At 41.8% G+C, this 22,055-nt stretch overlaps 1 protein-coding gene across 1 annotated transcript in view; it reads right to left on the bottom strand.

The window, feature by feature from the left end:
• Positions 1-22,055, bottom strand: part of TSEN2 (tRNA splicing endonuclease subunit 2) — a 44,029-nt gene that overhangs the window by 8,437 nt on the left and 13,537 nt on the right. The window contains exons 5-10 of the mRNA XM_037051752.1: positions 15,366-15,369; positions 14,620-15,142; positions 13,673-13,750; positions 8,661-8,711; positions 4,970-5,108; positions 115-151 (exon numbers count right to left, since the gene is read on the bottom strand). Coding sequence (XP_036907647.1) covers positions 115-151; positions 4,970-5,108; positions 8,661-8,711; positions 13,673-13,750; positions 14,620-15,142; positions 15,366-15,369 — 832 coding nt within the window. The remainder of the gene's footprint in view (positions 1-114; positions 152-4,969; positions 5,109-8,660; positions 8,712-13,672; positions 13,751-14,619; positions 15,143-15,365; positions 15,370-22,055) is intronic.

The following is a 22,055-nucleotide window of genomic DNA, read 5'->3' as shown; positions in this document are numbered from 1 at the left end:
ATTTATCCTCATCAGGAACATGACTAATTATTTCTGTGGCACTGAAAATTAAAGGGGAGGCCAGAAATATCACATCCCTTTAAGCCATTAACTTATTTAAAACTCACTCCGAACCTTGCATGGTAAAACGGAGGTCCTTTTCGATAGAGCACTGCAAGGAAAAAGAAAGAAAGTATATAACTTCCAGAAACCAGAATCTTTTTTCATTATTTAAATCTTTTCTTCTCCACAGAGACATAAACACCCAATTATCTGTGTGTGGGAAACCTGCCATCTGCCCAGCAGTCTATTTTTAAAACCCAAACTGTTTTTCCCCCAGGAAAAAAATGCAATTAGTAAAGCAAATCTGTCACCAAGACCCTAACACCCTCCTCCCATCTCCACTCCACTTATGAATTCCAAAGCCAAATACACGTGAATCTCCTTTTGCCTCTTATCTTATACTCTCTAGAATGAGAACTTGAACGTACATCAAGAATGTGAAGTTTGACAATTTGTTATGCATGTCAAATCAATGTAATTCAAAGTGTCTGGGCTAATCTGGCCAGGAACCAACTTAGGTGTTGATGCCAGAGATGAGCAAGGCTCATGCCTATTTCTAAGAAATACAAAGTCAAGTCGGGGGAAAAAATCCCATAACCATACACACCGCTCAGAGAGAAGTCTGCCCCACTGCCGTAGGTCCCCGCCTCATGCAGGAAGGATATGTTCCAAGACCCCCAGTGGATGCCTGAAACTGTGAATAGTATACCAAACCCCTATATATGTTTTTTCTTATACATACACAGCTATATTAAAGTGTAATTTATAAGCTAGGCACAGTAAGAGATTAACAACTAATAATTAAATAGAATAATTATAACAATATACTGTAATGGAAGTTATGTGAATGGCTTTGTGCTATTATTAAGGTAAGATAAGGGCTACTCAACACAAGCACTGCGATACCCCAACAGTCGATCTGATAACTAACAGAGCTGATAACTAGTCGAGCTGGTTACTAAGTGACTAACAGAAGGAGACCATTTACTGTGTGGAGACACTGGACAAAGGGGTGAATCACATCTTGGGCAGGATGGAGGAGGACAGTGAGAGGCTTCATCATGCTACTCAGAACAATGCACAATTTAAAACTTATGAGCTGTTTACATCTGGAATTGTCCATGTAATATTTTCTGACTGACACTGACCACACGTAACTTGAAACCACAAAAAGCAAAAGGTGGGATAATGGGGGACTAGTGGTAACTCAGTTTGGAGGTCTAGAGCTGCTGTGGATAGCGTGGGGCCAGGGACTCTGCTGCAAAGACCCTGGAACTGCACAGGCATCCTTCGGAAGCCGAGTCTGTGGCAGGGAGGCGAACACCACGCGCCTCACAGAAGTATGAAGGTTAAATAAGACGACAGAAGGGAAGCACCAAGGCAAGATGCCTGGTGGCCAAAGAAGCCAGCGGCCATGGGAGCTTTTGAGTGGGGAATGTAAAGGAAGGTCCCCCCTCACTCCACTCCCTTGGTTTCTAGTCTTGTTTTCACCAGTGGGTGATCAAGGCAAACCATCTGGGCAGCTGCACTTGAGATCCCTATCACTTGTTCCAAATACTGCTCCTGAAATGAAATTTGATTGACAAGATTTGTTCAAAGAAGAGTTTCCCCGACAAGATGTGAATTTTGTAACGGCCCTCTGTCATGTATCATTAGCTCTGTAAGCAGAAACAGCTGTTAAGTGGATGTCCTGGACTTAACCCATGTTGGCAGTTCTAAGGTACACATGATTAGATCACTAGCCTTCCAAACTAAAATAATCTTGTTAAAAACCAGTGGCACCAAGCACCTGTGCCAGGAGAAGGGGTGAAGTTTCAGAAGCTGCATCTCCCATCCAGGCTAGCACCGCCCATGAGCCTTTGCTACAGCAGGCACTGTGAAGACAGCCTTCACGCAGCTGCCGGCCCCAGACCTGGTCTCACATTAATTATACAAGCAGCTCGAAGGGCATGACATGCCTCAACTGTGGCAAAGGCCTCTAGGGAGTTGGGAAACAGCAGCTGATTTATTTCTTTTCTTTTTAGAAAATCTGTCTGCTTGTCCGTTCTTTCATTCATCCTTATAAGGCAGTTTATTTTTAAATTAGGAAAGTTCTTTCGACATCCACAAATATAGCTTCAGTACTAAAATACATGGGATAAGGTGTGCTTAGAAGGCACTCAACAAAGGCTCTCCATTCCCCTGCAACTAATTAAAAAAAATTAAGATGTTATTTTATAAAGAAGGTATTCTTGCCCATGTTATATGATGACCAAACAAAAGCTCAGAGAGATGAGGAAATGTGACTGAGGTCACACACACCACACACCTCACAGGAGTAGAAAGATTAAAATAAGAACCAGAGCCGGCCATGAACCCAAGGAGTTCCCAGAGAAGGAAATTCTTTCCATCACCCCAAGCCACCTCTTAATGCATCACTGTAGCCTGTCCACTGGAAAACTCTACTCAAATTTCACCATATGGTGAGAAAGTTGGAGAAGACCTGCCAAGGATTTACACCAAGTGGCTATTCTTACAGGAACATGAAAAGGAGAAAGGAGAAGGAAGCCAATGAAGAAAAATGAGACAGGCACATCACTTATTTAAGCAATGTAACCTCGGGCCAACACATTTATCTGGAAATCTAGCAAACTAATCTCAAGTCAATCCCAATCATTGGTGTGGTAACTCTGAGTTAGGATATCTGTACCTAAAATTCAGTAATGGAAGAAACAAAATAAACCATTTATCATAGAAAGATGGGTGATTCCTAACATTTATTTCAAATTGCTGACCCTCTTCGAGAATTTCAAAAATGCTAGGGACTCTTGACCCAGAAAAACACACCAATCTGCGAACACAATATTTTGAATACAATTTCAAGGGGTACCAGGGACCCCTGAATACCATCCTATGAGTCTAGGTTAAGCATACTCAACTTTAGAGCCCTTGAATCTTTAAAAGATTTAAAGATTTGAACTGGCTTTCTTTGGGTATTTAAAAAGGCTCAAAAGCATATAAAACAAGTATATGACAGGAACAGGAAGTACAAAGGCCCTGAGGCAGGTATAAGCTCAGCAGGTCTCAGGAACAAAAGAAGGACAATGTGTCCTCCTGGACCTCCAGGGCCATGACTGCTTGGAAACCCTCTCAAATATTTTGAAAAAAATTTTCAACCACATAAACAATTCTGAAAAGCATCTAGGAAGCACCCTCACTTGGCAGATGAGGAAAATGAGTCTGGGAACTTACTGAGGGAGACACTAGTGCTGGTCATGTTCACTCACCCAGGCCCCTGCTCTGAGTGCCAGTTACACAACAACTCCAGACTTGTATCTCCATGCCCTCCTGTGCTCCAGAGCTGCCTATCTTCACAGTATCTCCAGTGACTGTGTCCGAAACATTAAGCCAAATATTTAGGCATTATTCTCGATTCCTCTCTTACCCACAAATCTTACGTCTATTCCATCTGCAGGGCTGGTTGAGCTTGGCTTCCTTAACTAGCCACTCTCCTTCCATTTTTGCCCTCTTGCAGTCTATTGGTAAGAGAGGGGATAGAGCAGCGGTCCCCAACCTTTTTGGCACCAGGGACCAGTCTCAAGATGATTCAAGGGCATTACATTCAAACTCACCTCCTGCTGTGCAGCCCGGTTCCTAACAGGCCTGGACCAGTACCAGTCCATGGCCCAGAGGTTGGGAACCCCTGATATAGAGTCCTATTATATTAAGTCATTAAACTTAAATCACTCCCTTGCTCTAAATATCTCGAGACATCCAATTAGCAGAATAACATCCAGAGTCTCTAGGTGACCTGGCCCCAGCCTAATGCTCTGACAACACCTCATGTTGCTTTGCCCTGGATTTCAAAAGTTCTAGACACATTGTCCTTCTGTTGTTCCTGAGACTTGCTGAGCTTGTACCTGCCTCAGGGCCTTTGTACTTCCTGTTCATGTTGCCTATACATTTTTTTCCAAATTCTCAAGTGACCTGCTCCCTCCCTGTGGTCACATGATTTTCAGAAAGGGCATTCCTGACCACCTGTAATAACTTCCTGTACTCTTTATCCTTTAACTCTGCTGTTTTCTTACAGTACTTATCACACCTGAAATTACACTATGTATGTATTTGTTTGCTTGTTTGCCCTCTGCCACCATAAAATTGCTCCATTAAGGTGGTTTTGTGTTTGTCTTATTCACCCCTGTATTCTTGGCCCCTAAAAAGACCTGGCCCACAGGAGATCCTCAGTAATTCTCTGTTGAATGAAGTGGATCCCCTGGCTTGGCCTCCTCATTTAGTAAAGATCAGTGAAGGAAGAAATGTGTATAAGTTTCTAAGAGCCTGGGCTCCAAAATTCGGAGTCCAGCTCTGTAAATTACTCTCCCTGAAAACTGTTAGGGGCAAATGACCCATTCTCCCAAAACTGCAGTCTGCCTCTCAGAAAAATGATAACAAGTACCCAATGCAAAGGACTGCTAGAAGAATCAAATGAGATAATGAATATTTGTAAAACAGTATGATGCTTGGCACATAGTAAATGCTCAATAAAAGATAGCTGTAATTACTGTTGTGATGATTAGTCTCACTTGCTAGATGAGGCAATTGAGGCCCAGCAGACAAGAGACCACCCTATATCACATGATCACATGGCTAATGAGTGGGGGGAGTAGGGGCGTGCTATAGAACTCTTTTCTAAGATTATAGAGCAGATGAGAGGAAAAGCCTGACTTAAGGCTGCATGCTTCTACTCCTGGGTTTTTCTCCTAGATTGTCTTTTCACTCTTCCTGGACATACCCTAGACCTAATTCAAACATCCGATATTCTTATGTATGCCAGAAGGAAGAACCTCTTAGAAAAGATCAGTAATACCACACATAACCAATCTGATTTTCATTCTAGGATCTGATGCAAACCCTGGTTCTCACACCCACCAAGCTAGGAATTACTTACGTAAATCTGCTCCATACTTTAGTCCTACTTTGGGCACCCAGCCCTTGCTTCGGAAGTAATGGTATGCCATGTAGGTAGTCCTGAATGTGGGCTGAATTATTGTGAAAACTTTCCAGAGTTTCACAATCGTCAAAGGCTCCTGAAGTTATTGAATAAAAGACAGGCATTATTATGCATGCACTCATCATTCAGCCAGTGAATCAACATCTGTAAGTGCGAAGCTGAAGCAGTAAAAAACACAGAGACTGGTGACCATCGCAGAGGGACTTAACTAGATCTAGACCTGTGCTGTCCAACGACATGCCTGGACTGAGATGTGCTGCAAGTGTAAAACACACACGGAATTTCAAAAGCTTAACGTGAAAAAAAAAACTATCTCAATAATTTGGGATATGTTGGGTTGAATAAACTATGTAATACATTATAAATTAATTTCACCTAACCTTTTTTCCTAAGATTTTATTTACTTATTTTTAGAGAGAGGGGAAGGGAGGAGAAAGGGAGAAAAACATTTATGAGAGAGAAACATCGACTGGTTGCCTCTTCTACATACCCCGTCTGTGGACTGAACTCACAACCCAGGCATGTGCCCTGCTGGGGAATTGAAACAGTGACCTTTTGCTTGGAAGGATGACACCCAATCAACTAAGCCACACTGGTCAGGCACTGCCTTTTTCAAAAAACCTTTTTAATGTGGCTACTAGACAATTTTAGATGATGCAGGTGGCTCCTGTTTGAGGCAACCCTGAATGACATTTGAGAGAGAAGGAAGCAGCCAAGTGAAAGGGAGTGGGGAGGCCCAGGAGGAGGAGAAGGGAACAGCGGCCGGGGAGGAACAGCCCAGGCAGAGGGACGAGTGTGGCTGGGGCGCTCAAATGTAACCAGTCCACAAGGGCAGCATGTTCCAAAAGACCCTGACAGGTAGCTACTGTATGTTGGGCCATGCTCAGAAAAAGCATCAATAATTTTGTAAAAAGCTTTTAAAAAATACTCCATTTAGTTTTTGAAACTAGAGACATTATCCAATGGCATAAATTAATAATCCAACTGCTTATAAGGGAATTATGTTTCTAATGTGGACTTGAAAGAGACAGAATGGTTCAGTTCAGAGAACATTCCGATGTATCAATACAAAAAAATACAACAAAAACTAGGTAAGTTTGGAAAGTTTTTGCTTCATTTCAGTGCTTAGTAAAATGGTCAATTCTTCCATTGGTTTAGGGTTTAGTCAGTTGAAGATTTATTCAGCTGGCTCAGATGAAGATGTTAATACCATAAATATGAGTTAGAGTTGTGGGGTTTTTTTCCCTTTTACTTTTCTGGAGTTGTTCCTATGGTGGAATCTCCATATGTGTGTGGCCTGCAAATCCCACTGCGAGGAAACATTCAACCCCTCCTCTGAGAAGCAAGTCCTGTAGAGGAGGCTGAACTTCCAACAGGGATAGCCCACTGTGTTTCAGATGTTGAGGATTCCATGTAGCAAATGGAATGTTCTGACAAATTTCTGCTAAGGCCCAGGAGAGGAGACAGGGTGGGCTAAGAATGGCCACCATCTGGAATAATGAGTCACCCATCAGCTAGATACCAATTTCCAAACCAACAGAATACTCATGAAAAAGATTTATATAACTAGAACTTGATGAATGATTAAACTATGTACTTCCAAGAACAGAATAAAATATGCTTTCTCTGGTCTATTTACTGTTCTCTTTTTACTTTTAACTTCATTTGAATTAGTTTGAACATGTATTATATTCACATGGTTCAAAATTCAAAAATTACAAAAAGTGAACAGTGGAAAGTCTCCATCTTACCTGTGCTGCCAGCCCTCCACTTCCTCTACTAGAAGGCAAACAATGGTCTAACTTCTTTTTTTAAAATATATTTTATTGATTATACCATTACAGTTGTTCTATTCCCCCCCTTCATTCCCCTCCACCCATACACTCCCTCCCCCACCATTCTCCCCCCCTTAGTTTATAACCACGTGTCTCAAGTTCTTTAGATTCTGTATTTCCCCCACTATTCTCGCCCTCTCCCCTATCTATTTTCTACCTACCATCTATGCTATTTTCTGTGCCTTCTCCCCCCTTCTCCTCCTCCCACCCCCCTGTTTCTAACCCTCCATGTGTTCTTCATTTCTGTGGTTCCACTCCTGATCTAGCTGTCTTCTTGGTTTGCTTTTGTTTTAGGTGTGGTTGTTAATAATTGTGTGTTTNATTTGTTGAAATATGTTTTCCACTCGTGGCTGTTTCTTTCCCCCTTCTGGTACCCCTATAATCCGGATGTTGGAACGTTTAAAGATGTCCTGGAGGTTCCTAAGCCTCTCCTCATATTTTTGAATTCTCATTTCTTCATTCCTTTCTGGTGGGATGTTTTGTTCTTCCTTCTGGTCCATTCCATTGATTTGAGTCCCAGTTTCCTTTCCATCGCTATTGGTTTCCTGTGCATCTCCCTTCATTTCAATTAGTTTAGCCTTCATATGTTCCTCTAATTTGTGACTAATCTACCAGTTCTGTGAGCATCCTGATAAATAGTGTCTTGAACTGTGCATCTGAGAGGCTGGCTGTTTCTTTTTCGCTTAGAGTTATTGGCTCTGGGACTTTGAGTTCTTCTTGCACCATCTTTTGGGCTGTTCGTGCCTGTTCTGTAGCAAGATCAGAGCCCTAAAGTGTTCACTAGAACAGGGCAACTAAGTCGCTGGGTTGTGACGTTGTATGTGGGGGCGGGGTCAAAGAGGGACAATGGCTTCCCTCTGCCGCCTGCTGCTGTGGCCCCCACCATCACCGCAGCCACCACCGTCACCAGGCCCACGCGTTTCGTTCCACTGCACGCGAGTGTGCCACCGCCGTCAGCCCTCCACCACTGGGTTCGCCCCCTGGGGCCTGCATGGTCCATCTCACTGTGCGTGAATGTGCGACCTCAGTCAGTCTGCCCCGCACCCCGACTGGTTCCGGGCTGCCTGCATGCCTAGGTCGGGGGATCTGTCCTGCCCGACCCTGCTCCGCTGGTGGCTCTGCCTCTCTTACCGTCCTCGTTGAACAGTTCGTAGTTGTCGGACTTCCGTATAATTCCGTTTTCTGGTCTTTGGGTGTGTCCTAGTTCTCCAAACCTTTGTTGTGTTCAAACTTGGTTGTGGGAGAAGGCACAGTGTTTCCACCTATGCCTCCATCTTGGCGGAAGTCCTGGTCTAACTTCTTATGGGATTGACCTTTCTTCTCAGGGAAGCAGGCTACTGTACAAAATCATAGGCTTTGGACCGGGATGAGTTATTTAATTTCTCTGAGCCTCACTTAACCTTATCTATAAAATTCTTACCAGATGGAAGTAGGGGTTAGAAGTATTGCATGTAAAGAACCTAATAAACAGCCTGAAGTGGTGCTAAACACTGGCAGCTTTTATTTTTTGTTATTAAATTTTAGTGTTGTTCTGACATAGATTTCCTGGTCACTATGTAAGATATTGCCCTTCTCCTAACCTCTGGGAATAAAACTCAATCTAAGATGGTCAAAGCTAGCTCTTGTCTGAACAGTTCCAATTCAGGACCTAAAGCTGAAACTTAGAGAAAAAGCCAATTCCTGTTTTATTCAGTGACAGTAGACACATTTGTATTGAAGCAACAAAATTACTACAGCCTGCTTTTAACATCAGGAAAATTTAAAGTGGACTGTATCTAAATATAACATCTTACCTTCTCATAGTAAATACTTAGACATCCCAGAGCGTAGACCAGGAAGAAGGCCTAGAAACAGAGCAAGAAGAAAATGTTTGTTAGAAACTATTCCACAGTTCTGAGAAATTATTTCACAGATTGATTTGTCTTTGCCTTAAATAAAAATTCATGTCCTTGAATCATCATCAAGTAGTCACATATTTTTAACAGAAATGGTTCATATAATTTTCAAGGATTAAAAAAAATCTATGAAAACATAAATGTCACAGAATGGTTTAAAATCAGTAAAAAACACCCACTCTCACCACTTTTATTCAACATAGCATTGGAAGTCCTAGCCAAAGCAATAAGGTAAGAAAAGGAAATAAAAGGCACCTAAGTTGGGAAAGAAGAGGTAAAGCTCACTATTTGTAGATGGCATGATATTATACATAGAAAACGCTAAGGAATCCACCAAATACTATTTAAACTAGTAAATAAATTCAGCAAACTTGTAAGATATAAAATAAATGTAAAGAAACCTGTTGTTTCTATACACTAATAATGAACTATCAGAAAAAGAAATAAAAAAAACAATCCCATTGACAATTGCATCAAAAAGAATAAAATACCTAAGAATAAATTAAACCAAGGAGGTAACTTGATAAATGTCAACAGCTACAATCCAAGTAACCTCCTTGAAATCCTTGATAATCTTTAAGAGAATAAAGTGGTTCGAGCTAGATTTGAGCTAGCTCTAAATCTAGAGCTTTTTGAAGGTGAACATGCCCATCAAGGTCAACATGGTCCCGCTCATGCCTGCACATCTGCTAAGTAAGGCCTCTCTGCTCTCACTTGGTCCCTTAGAGTCCACTCTCCACAGGAGGCAGAGCCATTTTCTTAAAATGTGACGATGTGGCTCCTATGACTAGAACCCTCCAAAAGGCTTTATTGCATTCTCGCTTCCTACCACTTGTAGCCTCTCCATGTCTGACCACCAGTCTCTCTAGGTGCCTTGGCCCCCTCAACATAGTAAGCTCATCTCTGCCTTCATGGTTGTTCTGCTTCCCACATCTAGCAAAATCTGCCCCAGACTCAAAGGTTCTTTCTCAGAGAGGTCTTCTTCAACCACAGTGTTTATGTTTAGGTAACCCCCATCCTGACTGTCTTCTCCCGAAGAGCACTTATTTTTATCTGAAAATATCCCTCTTATATGTGTCTTTACAAATAGAATGCAAACTCTGTGAGAGCAGACAGGTCTAGAAAGGCACATAGCACACTGTGGGTGCTCAGAGCCATACTGAATAAGGAAACAGGTCTCTGGATCCTGCCCTTGGTTTAGGCCCAAACTGCCAGAGTCACCTGAAGCAGACTGGGCCCTTTTAGCTCCGTTCTCCTCGGTGTGAACACTCTGTCCTATTTCTCCTCTCAGGTACTAGTGATGGCCTCCCAGGTGTCCAACAATATTATTTTGACCTTTACCCTTCCCATGGCCCACTTATTAATACAAAATACCTTTCTTTCTCCCTCAGATGGACACCAATGGTGGCCAAAATGTGCAATGGAAAGACAAAGTCGGTTCCTCAAACAGCCAAGCCCTTTCCCCTCTCTCACTTTCTCACTTCTTGGTTCAGAATGGTGTAACAGGAAGAATGAACTTTGACATACGACAGACCAGGGATGGAGTCTTCATTAATGGCCAGGGCCTTGGAAGTCACACTTAAACTCTCCTACCTCACCTATAAAGTGGGAATAATAATGTCTTCTGAAAGATTTAATGAAGTTAAATCTCATAAAGATTTTAAAAGCTCTGCAAAGCACCTAACTGTTCAATTCATTTTAGTGCCCCTCCCTTTCTACAAACCATTTAGATACTGTACTCTGTAAAAGTTCAATCCAACTTTTGCCTAGCAAGAAATCCCTTCCTGGTAGCTGTTAGAATTTAAGTTCTTCAGAAATTTTCCACCATTAGCAAACATATATTTCCGTAAGAACTGATGAAACCAATGCCTCATTTTTGTTGACCTGAAATGGCCTTTATGAATCAATGCAAACTGATCTTAGGCACTTATTACAGATAGAGAGGATCTTAATTCAACTGAATTGATTTTATTTAGAATGAAATCATCAGTAGACTGGGGAGGTCTGTGAAGGCTGATTATATCCCTTGAGATCTTACTGATAAGTTTTCACTTTGGTAGTACTAATAAGATAGAGGGATGAGTTGAACATTGATTTTAATGTCATGTCACTAAGTCTACATAGGGCCCAAATCATTATAACAGAAAAATAGCTATCAGTAACAGGTCTTGGAGAGGCAGACCTTTTAATCAGCTGTGGGAGTACCACTCAATTGCTAAGAAGAACTGCTTTGAGTCACTGTATCAGGGCTGCTCGTGTTTCTGACATTTACGGAAATACATTAAAATGTTCAAGTTGTGTGCCAAACATGGGCGATCCTTTCAAAGAAAGTCTGCCGAACAGAACTGAGAGGCAGAGCCAGGTTTAACTGCATGTTCCTAGAAAACTTCTGCAACATGTCTCTGGAGTGTTTTTAGGAGCCAAACAGCTTCCAAGAACGCAGAGCAACCTCATCTGCCATCTCCTATTACTCTTGCCTTTTTTCAAGGGGTGTTTGGGAGACTTTTTATCTATCATTAAAAGCATCAACTGGTCATCCATCTTGGTCAGTAAGGTTGAAGTCCCAGTTTCTACCCCTGATACTCTCTCCAGGCCTACTGCTGCCACCTCCCAGAGCTGAGAGGCTGGGAGGGTCTTTAAGGGTCAGCCCTCCAGCCCACATTCATACTGATGCCAACTCTGGTTCCTGCCACTCCCCTACATCACTGCCTGCAATGCCCTGGGGCCACCATGACCCAGCTCAGACTCATGCCTGTCACAATCTAGCCTTCCCTTGCTATCACTTCCAGGATTGAGCTGCATGATAGGGGACCCAGAGCCCACACTGTCCCATGTCCATCTGGCAATCCCCTATTTATTCTTTAACATCTGCAGGTATCACCAGCTCTGTAAAGTTATTCTAGCTAGCATGTGTCCATTTGGACTCCATCAGTTTCTATGTAAATTTCATACCTGTACACCTCCATTTAACAAGTAATTACTAAGCACCTAATGGATGTGAGGTATTGGGTACAAGGACACAATAGGAACAACATAGGGACAAGATGTATGTGTGTGTGTATATATCGTTATCACACTGTATTTATCACACTGAACTGTAATGATTTCTGGGCTGTTTAGGATGAGAGCTGTATTCTATTTACTTCTGTATTACTAGTACTTAGCTTAGTGCCTGGCACACAGTAAATACCCAGTGAATACTTTTGCAAAATACTGACTACATACACCTAAAACTGAAGAAAAAGAAAGAAAGAAAATACATGCAGAACAAATGGAAGCACTAAATGTTACATAGAGGAGATTAGATTTTAAAATGAACAATTTTCTTACAAATTTCACAGATTCATGTTTGTTGGATTCATACTGGTAAAAATTTTTTATTGCTATAATATTATATATTAACTATACTTAAATTAAAAAATACTGTTGTAAAATAAAGAGTTCCAATTAGCTACTAAATAGTTTTTTTTTTCTCCAGAGGGCCTATTTTCTAAAAATTTCCCGAGCTACTAAATAGTTTTTCAAAGTAACTTGATAACAACGATGACAACAAGAAGAGCAGGCACTGACCCTGGCTGAGCACTTACTACACACCGGGCAGTGTGCCGAACCCATCGCACGCATGATTTACTTTCCAGAGCATCTTATGAACAAGGTGTTATGTAACCCTCGTTTTACAGAGAAGAAAGCTGAGACTCAGGGGATGTTCTACATATGTGCTGTCCAATACAATAGCCACTAGCCACATGTGGCTATTGAGTGTTTTAAAGGTAGCTGGCACAACTGAGAAATAGAATCTTGAATTTTGTTCAGTTTTAATTAGTTTAAATAAAATAGCCACATACAGCTAGAGGTTATTGTATTCAACAGCAGACTAAGCGGTCTCATTTGTAAAATGAGGAGATGAAGTAAATAATTCTAAACATCCTTTCCTGTCTGAAAGTCTATTCTTGTACCAATGGCTTCACTGCAAGGAAGGAAACACAGACTAGAACATCAAGAGGCTATGGAGACACAATTACTTCCTGTTAACACAGCTATGAAATTACCCACACGGATGCATTTAACAAGTGCTCCTTGACACCTGCGTACACACCAAGAACTGTGCTAGACACTGCAAAAGCAAGTTATCCAAGCCAGACAAGAGCACTCCCAGAGAGGAGGCATACCCTTGGGCTTGAGACTGCAGAAGGGGTGTTATCTTCAAGGGCAGAAAGGACATTTCTGCACACAGTATAATGTAAGCAAAAAAAGGGAAGGGCTGAATGTCACATGAACACAGGCTAGAGGAACTCCAAATCAGGAAAAACATGATGTGGTTGTTAGGAAGCTACGTTTTTAGCCAACTTGTGAGAAAGTAGCTGCTGTGTTAAATGGAGCACGTATTAGTAATTCTGCAGAAGGAAATACCTTGAGTGCCTTTAGTAATCAGCAATCATCACATGTCTTGAAGTGCATCACAGCTTACTGGAAGTTGGTGAAATTCTACAAATACACTAAAAACCACCGAACTGTATACTCTAAATGGGTGAATGGCATGGCATGTGAACTCTATCTCAATAAACTATTATTTTTGAACCTGGTGAAAATTAGTAATACTTGGCCAATCTAAAATTTTGATGTGTAAAGAAGTGCTCAGACAAACCTCTTAAAACCTCTGTGGAATGATGTAGAGAAGGCCCCCCAAAGGCACATCTTAAAATTGATAAAATGAAGGCTAAGGAGTGAAATTTAGGCAGGTCTACTCTGGAAGTTGCCCAGGGTGACCTAACACCTAACTGTGATATTCAATTTCTGATTACTCAGTCACTGAATTACATACAGAGTTGCACTTGGAGGTAGACTCACCCACACAGTCTTGCCCAGGCCCAGAGATCAGTGGCTGAAAAGAGAACAGGCTGGAAACATACCTCTTCTAGGCTGAGTTGCAAATACTCAAAGATCCTATATGGATTTCTTCTGCATATTAATCTCTTTTCTTGTGCCAACTGAAGAGAAAAAAGTAAAATACATACATAACAGATGGAAGCACTAGATGTTATAAAAAGGAGATTGTATTTTAAAACGAATACTTTTCTTATAAATTTCCCAGATTCCCATTTGTTGGATTCATACTGTTAAAAAGTAATATTTTTGTTACTTATGTGCAAAAAATTTTGGTTTTGTACTATTAACATTTTATTTCCTTTCTTTTTGTCCCATGAATTTTTCCCCTAGTGGTCATTTTGTTGATTTTATGTTTTGCTTTTTTTTCACTGTGCCTCACAAGCACGTGCTCAGGTTCTTAATGAGACATCATAAACCTCATATGAAAGGCCAGATAACATTTCTTCAAGTGGGTGTTTTACATACTACTACTTAACGCTTGGGTTGTTTCTCATTTTTAACTATTACAGATAATTCTAGGGAAACCCTACCAGTGCATCCCTTAATGAAGTGGCTGTGAATCTGCTTCCCAGGCTTCTCCTGCGATGGCCGACCCCCACACTGGAGACCCACCCCCACATCTACACGCAGGACTGTGTGCAATCACTGCTGCGTTTCTTCTCCTCCCACACAAAGGAGGATCAGTGGACCTGCTTTAATTTGTATATTTTTAAAATGTTAAGTTATTCACAAACTTTAATGTTTTAGTGAGACAGCCCTCCTAGTTACTGAGCCACCAGTGCAGAACCCAGCGCTCGCTGGTTCCCCGGGAGTGTCTGCAGTGTGGTGTCTTGACCTCCTCTCACGTAAACTGGGTGCTTAATACAGGCCTGCTACCAGTCCCAAGTAAGGGACATCCAATTAGTCAGTACCTCCTATGAAACCAGAAACAGATGGCTTTGAAAGAAGTGATTTATTTTCTCCTACTTACTTCCTCATTTGGGGCATCTTCTCTTTCGCTCACATCATCACACATGACTTCCTCCACCAGCACATACTCGTCATCAGGGTCTCTCTCTCTGGCACAGAGACCTGCCTGTTGGCTGCTGTCCCGAGTGCTACCCTGGGGAAGGATAACATCTTGTTTGCCACATCGGACTTGGGGCAGAGCTGCAATGACCTGACTGCAAACATGCTCATCTGAGCCGTTTGTAGTTAGTGGGTCATGCCCAGAGCCTTCCTGCAGGCAGCCTGACTGCTCGCTGGGATCCTCAATATCATCTGACTCTCCTGAGTCCCCGTTCATTGCAGAAAGTGTCTCTTTATCCATGGCGGCTTCCGTTTTGGAAACTATTTCAGAATTCGGCTCATCGGGCAATGGAATGTCTTCATTCCCTTTGATGTAAAGATGCTCAAGTGGTTTTGTGTAATCTTCAAGGATTCTACGCACTGTACTCTCATCCTGAGCCTGTCTTTGCATGAGCTTTGTGGCCCATTCTACACTACGCTGATACCTGCAAAACAGAAATACTGTTAGTAACAACAGTTGAATTTCAGTATTTAAAAGTCAACAGAGTGTATAAAAAAGATGGGACGGCAGCATGCCAAAATGTTTAGTGTTCTTTCTCAATGGCAGGCTATGGGTAAATGTTTTCTTTGTACTTTTCTGCATTTTCTAACTGTTCTGCCATGAACATGTATTACTTTGTTTTTATTATAGAGCTTCATTTAACTTACTTGACTGGAAAAAAATGGAAAAATATTAACCTCAATTTAACAAAGTATGAAAATATATGTAATTTAAAACTGGTAGACCAAATAATTTTGGTAAATATAATATAAAAAGAAAATGGCCATTCTTTGTCATAATTTGTTCTGTATTATCTTCAATTTAGGTGTCACATTTTCAGATATATATCCCACTCATAACATAAAGAGCCTTTGTTTGGTACTGGGAAGCAGAAATGAAAAATCCAGCAGATATTTTTCATAGTACCTCCTAATGTCTCCCCTGCACATGAAAAAAATGTATATGGTTATGTACACACAGCCAAGCATCCTAATAGAAATGGCCCCTTCTTCTATAATAATTTTTAAACTATTTTTAAGATGAAAATACACACTTAGTTTCTTAAACTTGAAAGGAAGCTCTAAACACTTCCCAGTTACAAAAAGTTACAGTAAGACAACAGCATTCTGCCCTAGTTAAGAAGCATCAACACTGAATGATGCTGCTTGGATGCACTCGCAGGATGCGAAGCCACCGCTACTTGTGGGAAATCTGATCAGTGGAATGAGGAAGACACTGTGAAACTCATGCATTTCTGCCTCTACCTATAGCTGTGAGTATAAAAGGCACATAAGAAAACTGGCTTGTAAAAGACAAATGGAACTTTATACTTCACCTTGAGTATTTTGTCTGTGTATGGAAGACTGAATATGTCATAGCTTATAAACTGCTACATCTCACATACAGTTCAACATGGAAATTGGCTTCTGTTGTATTTAAAAAAAGAGTATGTGGCTGCTTAATCCTGATTCATCAAGGGAATCTCCAAGCTGTTGACATTCCTGTTTATCCTATGTGGGGATGAATATGCATTCCTATATACTGGAAATGGTACTTAGATTTAAAAATTAAAACCTGGCAAGGCTCCCCTAACACCGCAGCAGCAGGAGCATGCAGCGACACATATTTTGTGTTCAGCTCTAACTGGCACTTATAACTGTGTGACAAAACCAATTAGCTAACTTCTCTGTGCTTCAGTTTCTCTACCCATAAGCTGGGGAAAATACTACTATTACCTCAGAGGAATCATGTTCTGTGCTACTTTTTATAATCAGGGCAAGAGGTAGTTGCCCATACAACGGTGAGATGTCTTTCATCTGTAGAGAAGGTCATTGTAGCATGTAGTTTCAAGAGAACTTTCACTTGAGAGAGCTAGAAAGAATCTTTTCTCTTCATATCACCTTGGCAGGGTTGGCCCTTTAAAGGCAACCACAAGGCTGATGTGGCCCCCGATGAAAATGAGTTTGATACCCCTGACCTACAGCATTGGTTCTATGGCTTTATGGGTCGGTGAATCTTCTTTATTTGTACACAAATTTTCCTGTCAATGTGTATTTTTCTGGGAAAGGGAACCACAAGTTTTAATCAAATTCCTTTACTCAAAATATATGAAAGAACCACCAAATTAAAGGTTCAGCAGTCCCTCCTTTGAGCAGAAGATCTGAAATTGAGAGAGAGAGAGCACACACAGGTCACTGCTCTGCTCTTTGCAAAAGAGTGGGGAAGGCCGATGTGAGCTCAAATCCTCACTCCATCATGATCTCGTACTAGCTATGTACCCTTTTTTCTAAGGCTCAGTTCTCCCTCTGTGAACCAGGGATAACTGTATCTTCCTCATGGGGCTGTTGCTAGGATTAGAAGAGATAAGACATGTAAAGTACTCAGGACATAATAAGTGCTCAATAAATATTGGTTACTATATGTATGTGGGATTTTTAGGGAAACTTGAAAAATAAAAACATTTTGACTAAATATATGTCACATTAAAAGTACACACCTTAATTACCATATTATGCTGTGTATAATATGCACTTTTTTGCCCAAGTATTTGAGGGGAAAATAAGGATACACATTATACATGGGTAGTACCTGAAATACCTGGTATCTGTTACGTTTTATAATTATGTTACATAAAACTTCTTGTACCATAATATGTTCAAAAATAAATGCTGAAATTTCTTTATAATACAAAACACAAGTACCTAAATATAAATAAATAAATAATTTAATTAAAAAATTAAAACGAAAGATTTTTTCCCTGAAAGTTTAGGCCAAAAATGTGGGTGCACATTATACACAACAAAATACAGTAACTGCTCTTTGTGAGCAAGAGTAGCCATGTGGGGAAAACCGCTGCACCACATCTGGGTTCTGGAGTTGGCTCTTCTGTGAGTCTCAGTTAAGCCACTTAGCACCTCTAGTCTCTTTCAGTTTTTCTGCCAAATGCCAGAATCATGATTGCATTTCTGTCTCACGATGACCTCAGATGTTCATTTATGAAAGCGCAAATGAGACAGGGGCTGCCAAAGTATGTAGAAGAAAGCCTCTGAGTAAGACTGGTGATGAAAACAGCCAGATGCACGATGACTAAGACATATGGCACACGGGTCATAGAACAGGAATCCTCTAATTGGCTGGCAATGCTTTCAAAAGCCAAATCCTACTGTGGTTAACCCCAAACACTGCTGGAGAAACTTCAGGGAGAGAAGTGAAAGTCAGAAAACATAACAGGGAGAGAGGCAGAAGGAAAAAGAGGCGGCAGCTCTGATCAGAAACAGTGATGAGACTGATGAAGAGCAGCAAGCACACAGAGTGGTGCTGCTCGAATGTGCCTCAGCTGCTCATGCTTCTGCGCCTTGAGTGCGCCTCCTCCACCTCCATAGAATGCTCTTCACCATCTTATTGATTAATGCCCATTTATCCCTGCAAGTTCATAGCAAAATGTCTTTTTAATCCTTATCTGAGGATATGTTCATTGATTTTAGAGAAAAAGGAAGGGGGAGAGAAAGACAGAGAGAGGAACATTGATTGGTTGCCTCCCATCTACACCCTGACACGGGATAGAACACGGAGCCCTGACTATAACCATTTCATGTGTGGACAATGCTCCAATTAACTGGGTCACCTCGCCAGGGTGCAAAAGGGTTTTGAGTCAGTCTGTTTAGGTCCAAGTACTGGTCTTAACCAAGTTACTTAACCTCCTCTGCTTCTGTTTCCTTACCTGCCAAAGATAGGACCTACCTCATGAGGTGATGGAAGGACTTAAGAAGACAACCCATAAACTTCCAATTAGCATGGTATCTAGCACAAGGAACATACTCAAGAAATGACAGTACATAAACTATGTTACTCTCATTCTGTGTCAACTCCCTTCAGGCTCTGGAGCTAGACTTCCCTGGTTTAAGATCATGTAATCTTGGGCAAGATAATCACAGATTCCCATGTATGGGATGGAAATGACTACAGCTACCTGAAACATTTCCTGAGAAGACGGACTGGGATGATAAACAGGTATACAGACCAGTAACTGGCACTGCTGGAACAATCACTACCTGCTGGCTGTAACGGTGATGATGGTGATGTTGGCTACCTCCAGAAGCTAAGCTGAGGCATGGAAGGATCCTCCCCTAGAGCCTCCTGAGGGAGCCTGGCCCTAGTGTGCCTTGACTTTGGATTTCTGACCTCCAGAATGGTGAGAGTAAATTTCTGTTCCTCTAAGCCATCTAAGTTTGCAGTACTTGCTTATGGCAGTCCTAGGAAACTAATACAAGGATCAATAAAATTTTTGGAATATTTCGATGGAGAGCTTACAAAGGAATAACCTTCAGGGAGGCGACCATCTCCTCCATCCAGAACCTTACATAGTCAAACTGGCTTAATGTCAGGTCATCTTTACTGCCAGCCTGATCAGGATGCAGTTCTGAGGGGCAGGCTTCTGATCTGTTTTGAGTTTTTGTGTTGGCTGCAGCGACCTGCAAATACTACAGCCCTCCTGGGCTGGGGGTTCAGTCAAGCTCTTAGCAGGCCCCTCTCACAGACTGGAGCCTACCCCCATGCTCAGCCTGAGGTTTCAGCCGTAGCAGCCAACGAGATCTCCCTGGTGCCACTGCCTCTTGGACCCTCCATTGGCTGTGGGGTTATTGCTCATGTAAACAAAAAGGAGCTGTCAGATTCTGCCAGTGAATGCAGAAGCAAGATGAGAAAACATTGTGGGCTTGAGTGGGCTTTAAAAGTCTTCAGGGCACATACCTAGGTTGCATGTTCCATCCCTGGTTGGGCACATATGAGAGGCAACTGATCAATGTTTCTCTCTCACACTGATGTTCCTCTCTCTCTAAAAAAATCAATAGTAAAATATTCTCAGGTGAGAATTTTATAAAATTTTAAATAATAAAATAATAGGACAAAAGAATAAAATAAAATAAAATAAAATAAAATAAAATAAAATAAAATAAAATAAAATGCTTCCTGAAGAGTTGTGACTCAAGCTTCCCTTCAGGGATGATGAGGATTTAGACAGGTGATCATTCGCCATCAAGATCCCATGAAGGAACCACTAAATGTTGGGGCTGCCAAGAGGAACCAGGCATGATCCCTGCTCTCCAAGAACTGACATCCCAAATCCAGGTATAGGACCAACAGTACAGTGAGGAGCACCAAAGCAGACTCCCCGGGAGCTGGAGGAATGACTCCCAACTCAGCAGAGGGAAGGGTGGTAGTGAGGGGAGAAGCTGAGGGCGACAGTAAGCAGTATGTGGAACATGCAGCAACAGCCAGGCAGCATGTGTGTTTGCTGTGTTAGGGAGAAAGGTTCCAGGAAATGGGAACAGTGTAAACAAGTGCCTGGAGGGAAGAGCTGCACAACATGAGCAGATGCGGAAGAGCTTCTGTGAAATCTTCCCTCTCTAACCCTGCAAGTGTAGAGCAAAGGAAAGAGGTCAGAGCCACGAATGCCCCCTAGCACAGGAGGCCAGTTCCAAATCTAAGTCTAAGCATCTTAGCACTTGAAGATATATACATGACAGGGCAGTTGTTTGTTTATATTTTGGAAGGAATTCAACTTGCAAAGGATTTGGTTTAGGATTGTTTTAAAAAATTAAGTTAGTACATTTCAAATATGATTTGATTCACATTAAATTTAGACAATTTTCGAGAACACATCTACTTATACAAAAAAAAAAGGTAGGGGCTACCACATCAGAAAAGGTTATCTAAAAATAAGACCTGAATTGTCCTGGCTGGGTGCTCAGTCAGTTAACGCGTCATCCCAATAAACCAAGGTTGCAGGTTCGATCCCAGGTCCAGGTATAGACAAGAATCAACCAATGAATGCATAAAAAAGTAAAACAACAAATCTATGTGTGTGTTTGTCTGTCTCTCTCTCTCCCCTGTTCCTCTCTCTCTCTAAAATTAATCAACAAAAATAAATAATTTTCTGTTCTTTCGCTGTGTCTTTGTTTACCAAACCTTTGTAGTATTCAAACTTGGTTGTGGGAGAAGGCACAGTGTTTCCACCTACACTTCCATTTTGGAGGAAGGCAAAAACCAGAAAATTGAACTACACGGAAGTCCAACAACAACGAACCATTCAAATGGACTGGTAAGAGGGGTGAAGCCAGCAGCGGAGCAGGATGGGGCAGGAAGGATCCCCCGACCGAGGCATGCAGGCAGCCGGAGTAGCAGCAGGTAGCAGAGCGGACCCAGTGAGGGTGCGGGGCAAGCTGGCCTCGGTCACACATTTGCACACAGATAAACCAGCGGAGGAGTGAGCAGTGAGATGTACTGTGCAGGCCCCAGTGGGTGAACCCAGTGAGTGCGCAAAGCGGCGGGCTGACCGTGGTCACACATTCGAGTGCAGTGGGACGAACGCACGGCCCTGGCTGCGGGAGGCAACGCACCGGACAGCCATTGCTTTCCTTTGGCCCCGCCCCCACATACAGTGTCAAAACCCAGCAACTGAGTTGCCCCGCCCTGGTGAACAACTAGGGCTTCGCTCTTCATACATAACAGGCACGAAGAGTCCAAAATATGGCTCAAGGAGAACTCAAAGCCCCAGAGCTGATAACTCTAAGTGAAAAAGAAATAGCGAACTTCTCAGATGCACAGTTCAAAACACTGGTGATCATGATGCTCTCAGAACTAGTTGATTATAGTCAAAAATTAGAGGAACATATGAAGGCTAAACTAATTGAAATGAAGGAAAATGCACAGGAAACCAATAGTGATGGAAAGGAAACTGGGACTCAAATCAATGGAGTGGACCAGAAGGAAGAACAAAACATCCAACCAGAAAAGAATAAAGAAACAAGAATTCAAAAAAATGAGGAGAGGCTTAGGAACCTCCAGGACATCTTTAAACATTCCAACATCCGAATTATAGGAGTACCAGAAGGGGAAAAGAAACAGCCACGAGTGGAAAACATATTTCAACAAATAATAAAGGAGAACTTCCCCAGTCTGGCAAAGGAAATAGACTTCCAGGAAATCCAGGAAGCTCAGAGAGTCCCAAAGAAGTTGGACCCAAGAAGGAACACACCAAGGCACATCATAATTACATTAGCCAAGAGTAAAATGAAGGAGAGAATCCTAGTAGCAGCAAGAGATCAGGGGACAGTCACCTACAAAGGAGTACCCATCAGACTGTCAGCTGATTTCTCAAAAGAGCCCTTCCAGGCAAGAAGGGGCTGGAAAGAAGTATTCCAAGTCATGAAATCCAAAGACCTACAGCCAAGATTGCTTTATCCAGCAAAACTTTCATTTAGAATGGAAGGACAGATAAAGTGCTTCTCAGATAAGGTCAAGTTCAAGGAGTTCATCATCACCAAGCCCTTATTATATGAAATGCTAAAGGGACTTAT

The sequence above is a fragment of the Sturnira hondurensis genome, unplaced genomic scaffold (genome assembly GCF_014824575.4).
Source record: "Sturnira hondurensis isolate 20B ecotype Veracruz unplaced genomic scaffold, ASM1482457v3 Scaffold0000867, whole genome shotgun sequence".
Classification (NCBI taxonomy): domain Eukaryota; kingdom Metazoa; phylum Chordata; class Mammalia; order Chiroptera; family Phyllostomidae; genus Sturnira; species Sturnira hondurensis.
This window is presented reverse-complemented; position numbering and strand designations above follow the sequence as displayed.